At 43.6% G+C, this 8031-nt stretch overlaps 1 protein-coding gene across 1 annotated transcript in view; it reads left to right on the top strand.

Moving 5' to 3' along the window:
- Window positions 1–1020: 1020 nt before the first annotated feature.
- The window catches only part of znf521 (zinc finger protein 521), a gene marked incomplete at its 5' end in the record, with an annotated part of 90161 nt that continues 83150 nt past the window's right edge, over window positions 1021–8031 (top strand). Inside the window, one exon of the mRNA XM_079215085.1 lies at window positions 1021–1060. Coding sequence (XP_079071211.1) covers window positions 1021–1060 — 40 coding nt within the window. The remainder of the gene's footprint in view (window positions 1061–8031) is intronic.

Genomic DNA, 8031 nt, shown 5'->3' with positions numbered 1-8031 from the left:
TCCGTCTGCCGTAGACGGAGAGTGGCCGACGGCAAAGCTGAGGCGGAGGAGACGCCAGGGTGAGCAAGCCGACTTTGGGTTTAGAGTTCGACTCCGGATCCGGGGACCAGTAGATCCAGCAATCCGCATCTTGCCGTGATCCCTAGGATTTTAATCATGCCTCTCTGTCTGTGTGTGAGTGCAGGCAGGCTGACAATGATTTCCTCAGTGATTACGTACAGAGCGAGTCCCTGCGGGGTAGGGGCCCCCTCTGGAGCCATCCTGATGGCTTTGGGGGCCTTGCTTCCATTTTCCATTATTATGTGGACTACCGGAGCGACAGCGCAGTCCAAGACCTTGCAGGTTTGTGATGAGGAGGGAGCTTCCATCTTCTCTCTGCTTCTTCATCCTCTTTTAAGAGCAATTTAGACGTAGACTTAGATCAGATTCCGAAACCTAATTCATGATTAGCTGACTGGAGTGAGGAAAGGAAGAGTCTATAATAGTTTTGACGCTGTTAGGTGGATATGAAGTGAAAGGTGTTATTATCATTTTTCCTTCTTTTTTTTTGGTGGTTTTGTTACATTTTTTATTTATTTTTTTGCACTCTCACAGGAGGCGTTTTGGCTGATGTTTTTCTCACGCGGACGCATTTGAGATGCGAAAAGCAAAATATTGCGCTTTTATTTCTAAACGAAGATCATGCCTGCACGCGTGTGTGTTTTCCCGGAGAATGGAAGCGCATGACGGGGATTACTATATTCTCACACTTTCCCAGATACCCAGCTCAACTAAATAGAGTCGCCGATACCGATCTGGGTAATTGGATTTTATAACGTCCACCTACTCATCACAAAAAAAACATAACGGCAAAACTCGTGTTCACACCGCACGGCGAGGGGCGAAGTTGCATCTTTCTGTAATGGTAAAAAGGCTGCCGCGATTTTGGCCAGTGGAATTTAGAGAGACTCTGCCTTTAGACAATCCCGTTTTACACACATTGTCAGACTGAAACTGAGCAACTTCAGCGTTTTCTATAGGATGTCGCGCCGCAAGCAAGCTAAGCCAAGATCACTGAAAGGTAAGTGATAAGCCTTGTTTGGTGGCTCTCCGCACATTTTATTTGAAGCTGATGACAAGTCTACACGAGCATGAACTGAACTTATCGCTCACTGAAATGTAACTGTCTCCTCCTATTATTATCATTATTATGCTATTTTCTTCACGCATTTCCAAGTGTTCTTCCTGTTTGTGCTGCGCATGGGATCGACTGCATGTACGTAACGTTACTTGGTATCGGGTGAAAAAAACAAAGCTGGCCGGTTACAGTTCAGGTTTATGTATTGTGATGAGAGTTAAAAGTGCAAGGGCATGGGCAACCTAGAGATGCAACAGTGCAGCGCGACGCTGGCAAACATCTGGATGTGTTAAAAGACGCTCCAGGTCGGAACTTAAGCCGTCTGATGGAATGGGGTGCAGAGTCACGTGATCTCTCACCCTCCACCACCAAACACCCCTCCTCCCCCTGTCTGAGAAACTAAGGAGGAAACATTGTATATGTTGAGGAAAGGAGGGAGGGCTGTGATGTGTGTGTGTGTGTGTGTGTGTGTGTGTGTGTGTGTGTGTGTGTGTGTGTGTGTGTGTGTGTGTGTCTGTGTGCGTGTGTGTGTGTGTGTGTGTGTGTACAATAGTTAAGAGATAGATCAATTAGAGGTAGTGTTTAGTGCTAATTGGGCATCACAAAAAAAGTTGTACACATCTGGATTCATCAGGCAAAGCAGGAAAACAACTGAATTTTATTATGTTTTTTTTAAAATTTCATATCAAATCTCAGACCACCACGTCAGGATATGCACAGCGGACATTGGGTGTGATTTTGATAGTTTTTTCTTTTTCACTGTGTGTGTGTGTGTTACTTTTTCTGTCTTTTTCTTTTCTCACAGTTGGACTGGTGGTAATTCGACCATGCATTTGTGTCTGGTTGTACATGTGAGCGAGAGAGTTGGGGGGTGGGTGGTGGTGGGGGGGAAATAGAGACAGAGCAACATGAATGAGCGCACACACATATTCACACACTACTTTTCTCTGTAGCATTTTGGTGGGGGAGATGCTGGGTTCTTTGGAGGTTGAGCTCCAGTTCATCTGGCAGGCATTGTATTTTGCTCAGCAAATAATTGTCCACAATTTCACATTCCCAGCTTGTGGTCTGTGGACCCCTTTCTCTCTCCCCTTTCGTTCTCGGAAGTCTTCATCTCAAAGGAAGATTACATGGTCTGCGGTAGTACATTCATGCAGCCACCATTTTAAATCAATACCCAGGAGAGGGTGGAAATGTGAGTGCATGCACGTCTTGAAATTGTCACATTCTGTTTCCAGACCTGCACTGCTCTTTTCACAGTAAACAGCTCTATACATAGATTCCATATTTCCCCCAGACCAGATTGGCATTGACTGCTTTTTCTTGTTTTGTTTTTTTTGTTAGTTAGTGTTGACAATTGCTATTCTCAAAAGACACGTCACTTAGATATAATAGTCCCCTGCAAGCGTGCCTACATGCTACAAGTGTGTTTCTGTGTGTGTGTGTGTGTGTGTGTGTGTGTGTGTGTGTGTGTGTGTGTGTGTGTGAATTCTGAAGAACATCTGTCAAGATTTTTGGACATCTATGTGTGCGAGACAGAGCGAGGGATAGAGAATGAGCAAATCAGTATGCAAATAAAGTCAGAGTGATGACATTGTTTGTTTTGTTATTGTCAGTAAAATTTAAATTGGAAAAATGTGGCGCACAAAACATCGCGACTTTTATGTCCTCATAGCGACTGCTGAAGCGCAGCAGAAATGCAGATACGTCATAGATATTTCCCTGCTTTGGATCAGACCCAAAGAAGGCCAGGCAGATGTTATTTATTGTTCTTTGTCTATCTCTTTCCTCGGGGACAGAGATACACTTATACAGATGTCCACAATAACTTTGCTTTGTCGTTTATAAAAAATAAAAAGTAGGTGCCTGACACTGTATTCTCCACTATTGTTTCGCAGAAGACAGGAATTGTCATTTTACTTGTAGGCTTTTAAAAACATATTTGGTTGTCACAAAAGCAGCATCTCTAAATGTGCGGCACCGGTGTTTAAAAAGGAAAAAAAGAAGAAGTGTCCTCATGCGCATGCACGTGCTGCATGTTTTCACCGATCAGAATGCAGTCGCAGAGTTCAGGTTTCACTTGTATAGGTTGTGTTCCACTAACTTAAGGCAGAGGTCAACGTGGACGCTGCCTTTTTTTCCTTCTTCTTCTTCTTCTTTTTCTTTTTTTTTTGGCGCAGAAGGAACACTTTGTTCTGCGGAAGGTAAAATAAACAGAGTCGGCGATGGAACATGGAGGCAAGGTGGAGAACGGGCATTGTGTGCGGCGTTTAAGGGACTGGCGGTGGATAGTACAGACGTGGAGTGTGTGCGGAGGAGATGAGAAAATAATGCTGTGACAGTTGGCACTCTTTTCTTCCCTTGTGTAGCCCAACACACCCACTTCCTCAGTATTGGCTGCTTGTGGGAGTCAGAGGTTATGTTTTTGGTCCCATTGAGGAAAAGGGCAACATTACAAGTCCCGTTTCAATTAAGTCTGAGAGACAGATCCGGCTACGTTATTGCTTGGGGGAATAAATGGCACAGGACGAGACCATACATCATTCGCTTATATGCAAACACTTCACCCTAGCCACTGACATTTACTCAATCCTGAGCCGTCTACATTTCTCAACTGTAGGCACATTGTAATTTTGTTTTGATGTGCAGAGGCTTTGGGTCAGCACATTGCCTCAGTCAGCGGTGAGCAGAGAGAAAGGAGGATCTCACTCCAAAGCCTGCATGTAGCGCATGATGACTGCCACGTTGCCCGTCCTCCAGCACTTCCTGAATAATGCGAGGCTGGGTTGATATTTTCATCTGGAGTGCAAATGACAGTCTCAAGCCCGACGTGTTTATTGGCTGAGGAGCAAGTTTCCAGGCCTGTCATCCGCATATATAAATATATTTTCTGCGCCATTTACTTTAAGTATAGAGGTTGTCATGAAATCGGCACTGTGTCATGTACACCTTAAATATTTTATGTTTTCGAGGAGCTGAAATTTGTCGCCACATGAGTGAGTTTAGCTTGTTATGAAGGGGCATATTACTTTGCTCTTTACATGTAAAGGTTGATTTGCAAAATCTGCAATGGGCCGACTGAAAATAAAGTTAATTTAATTTCACGTTACAATTCCTCTGCAAAGGTACAAGGAGATTAGAGTTGAAGCAGATTTGTATTTCCCTTCATGTCAGGTGAATTAAAACTGCTATTAAAATTAGACCCATTAAGAAAAACTCAAATAAATATCTTTTTTTTTTTAAACCCACATTTGTCATACTTTGAAGATTTTCTTTTTGGAGAAAAGAAACAGTGTCCGTGATGAGATACATAACCACTCACCCTTTCACTCCCTATAAGCAGAGGCCTGTGTCACTAAAAAGTGTGGCCTTTTAAGCTCAAGTATTGTTGTCACCAGAACTCCTCCAAAACAAATTTGATTCTTTTATTTTGAAAGCACACTGTATTCAGTATGTTTTAATGACAAATGCAACGAAGGCCTCTTCTCAAAGACGTACTTCCCCCAGCTCCATTTTTCTTCCCCTGTTATAACAGTCGCGTCAGTCTTAGTTTATAGGAAGCTGCAGTATTCCAGACTGTTCACAATTAATGATCTGTGGCATAACACCCATTAACACTTTTCTAATGTGACAAAAAAATATGGTTAGTATTATCATTAAGGAAATTATGATGGAGCCGTGGAAAAATCCCATTCGCACGGCTGTCAGTGCTCTTGACATGCGGCTCAGTGTGTTGGACTGGGTGTCGCGGGAGCTGGCCGATATCTCTTCCTACTCTATGGCATGTGTCTCGCTTGTTGTCATAGATTGTCTGCCACATGGAGAAAGAGTCCTGATTCAGAGACGATGATTGATTTGCACCACTGCTGTAAACCCCCCAAAAACGGTTGCGAGGCTTATTTGTATCCGTCTCGTTTCCCCCTGTATGAATAGCATTAATCATTTTTTGGAAGCTAAATTTTCAATAATTGCTTAACGGGATCATTGACTCGTGACATTTTTTGGTTTCGCTACTAGTGGAGTTCTTTTTTTAATATTCCTGTTTTTTTGGCTCTTATGATTCGCTTACAGTACGTGGCAATATATGAAGGATTACAAATATTACGCAGCGTGATTAACATTGCTCCTCTATTGCAAATTATTTATGACACTAATCACCAGTTCAAATAATGCTCATTAAGAAAGTTATTCATGTGCAGTGTCTGTCCTCCTCCCTCCCTTCCCCGGCCCTAATTGAGGAGGGTTGACCTCTTGACCCCAGCTAAATTGAGTTGTAGTCCCTGTGGCGAGCGTCTCCTTCTCGGTCAGTCAGGGCGGATTACACAGCCATTGTGTTCGGCACTGTAACGTCCAAACTGGCTGTAACCAAGCAGATGAGTCACGCATATCCAGGAACACACTGGGCTTTTTTCCCCTTCTCTCTCCTTCTGATGTCTGAGAAGTGCTGCGAGATGCATACGCGCACAAATACGTGGCGATCCACAAACAAAAGCACAAAAAGTATACAATAATTATACACACGACGTGCATGCGTGCATGTACACACTCTTCACTCTCTTCTCCCACACAGCAGGAATTCATTTGATAGATTAGGAAAGGTCCAAGCCGCCGAGAGTTTGTCATGTTTTGCTTATTCACGTCTATTAAATCATCAGTTTTATGCAGGCGGTGCATGTGGTGATCAATCTTTTTTTTTTCTCTCTTTTGTTTTTTACTTTGCGTTTTGTTGTTTGCTTCTCGTTCTGCTCTGTAGAAAATTAATTCATCCCTAAAAAGGAAACGTCCTGCCTTGGGGATTGTCCCTCTCAATGTGACAATGGTTACTCAGCGTTCATTTTTGTGTGTGGCCAGTGTGTTAATTAGTGGCCTTTAATGCTGTGCCACTTGTTGTGGGATTATGTCTTTCCTGCTCCGCGTTGTGGAAATCAAAAGGAGCAGTGCTAAAACGGTCCCATGTGTGTGTGTGTGGTATTGTATCAACAAAACCTAGCAGCACGATTACAGGTTGTCACCAACTGAGTGATACACTGTACCTTGTCAAACGTTAATTAACTGATAGCGCTGAGACGCGTCCAACAATGTGGACTGAGCTTTATTCCGTTGTCATCATTACTGAAGTGATCGTGAGCGTTTTGGAGCGTTTTTAATTAAAACTATCCGGCTATTTGTTTTAGTTCTGTGTCACGTTTGTTGATCAAATGTCCAGCCGGTATGAAACATCACAGGGGTCGCCGCCTTACCTGACAGCTCACCCTCTATTATCGCTCCTAGCTTGCTGTTAATATCCGGGCGACAGGTGCAAATGAGCGGAGCGCATGCGCTGTTGACGGAACGCCGTTTCACTTTAAATGACAACACTTTTAATAAGTTCACAGTGGTGACGAAGCAATCACGAACCGCCGTAATGTTTCAGGTTCTCGTGGCATCTTGTGAAATAAGCGTCTTCTGCCTGAACTCCCTCATCTCACCAACAGGGACGGTAATCAAAACAAAAACTCCAATCTCTGATAGAACCGCGGGGGATTTATTAGGACCCCCATCCCTCGCCCATTTAAACGATCGTAGATGCAAGGCGCTCAACAGTGCTGGAGAAACTCATTAAACTCTCAGGGCGTCAGTCGCTAAGGCCTGCTTTAACAGGACGTGGCTTCTGTGTTGGCTGATACAGTCGTCTTTGGTGTCTCCGAGGGACACACCTCCATGGGGCCCTGCTATGTCTGTTCCATCACTTTTAATTGATTTCGCTAATTAATTGCCAGACCCATGGACATTTGTTTTGCATATTTTCCGTGTGCATCAATTCTAATAGTAACTAAGGGAAATATTTCTGATCAGAGACTTACATGGAGGTATGTACTGAGTGGATAGTGCCATTTCTTGAAAAAGGTTATTTTGAATAAAAGTGCCTCAGAAGAATTCCTCTGGAATTCAGCGTCGGCTGGACAAGGCCAGACATCGAAACGCCGTCGTACCGTCGTTTGCCATCTTCACAAGAAACAGCTCGACACTTTCCTCTTCATTTTTCACTGAGGTTTGACACCCTGCTTGACACCGACTCTTGCTCCCCTGAGGGGGCTACTGCCACCATAGGATACTGCCTTCATTATGCAAAGTACAGGATATTTTGTGCGATTTTAAAAGTGCGCCAGTTTCTGCTTTGGCAGTCACTGCCACACTCCCCTACTGGGAGGTCCTGTCAGACTCCCCCCTTCCTCTTTGCCCAGGAAAATGAAAGGCTAGAAAGAAAAGACATAATGGAGAATGCATTTCAACTGCAGGGGTGGAACGCAGAGGCGTAAGAAGTCCTCGGTGAGACCCTCATTTTACATGGAACAGGTGGGAGACTCTTTTGTTCTCTTCCCGCTGTTAAAATCCATTTCATTTCTTGTACTTGACATGCCACGAGGAACTCTCACTAGTTCCAAAAAAGACTCTAATGTAAAAGGATCCTGCCTTTTACTAAACAGAAGTTGGGTTTTTCAAGGCCATGCTGTTATCAAAAAGTCAAAAGTGGTTTCGTTGCCATGCGCCTAATGAGATCGTTTCAGCGCGCCGATCAAGCTGTCACTACTTTGTCAGACGTCTTTTTGTCAAGAGAAAAAGCACTTTGCAGCCGCTTTGGTTGTTATGACACGTACCGTGAATATATGTTTTATGCATTTATGTTTTCTTTGCATTTAAGTTTGGATCACAGTCAGCTTTAAGAATATCCACCTTTTCGCTGGGATCTAAGAATCGTGTTTTTTTTTCTTCTTCTAATTTAGCAAGGCACTCCACAACCTTCATCAAGGTGTTTTTCACTTGGTCACTGTTGATGTTGGGAGGACGTTTCATGGGAGACGTTCATAATTCATCACGTCATTACCCAGTCCAATATGTTATTTACGTGGGTGGCTGTTTGCCTTGTTGCCAAA

Source organism: Taurulus bubalis (genome assembly GCF_910589615.1).
Source record: "Taurulus bubalis genome assembly, chromosome: 1".
NCBI classification, from domain to species: domain Eukaryota; kingdom Metazoa; phylum Chordata; class Actinopteri; order Perciformes; family Cottidae; genus Taurulus; species Taurulus bubalis.
This window is presented reverse-complemented; position numbering and strand designations above follow the sequence as displayed.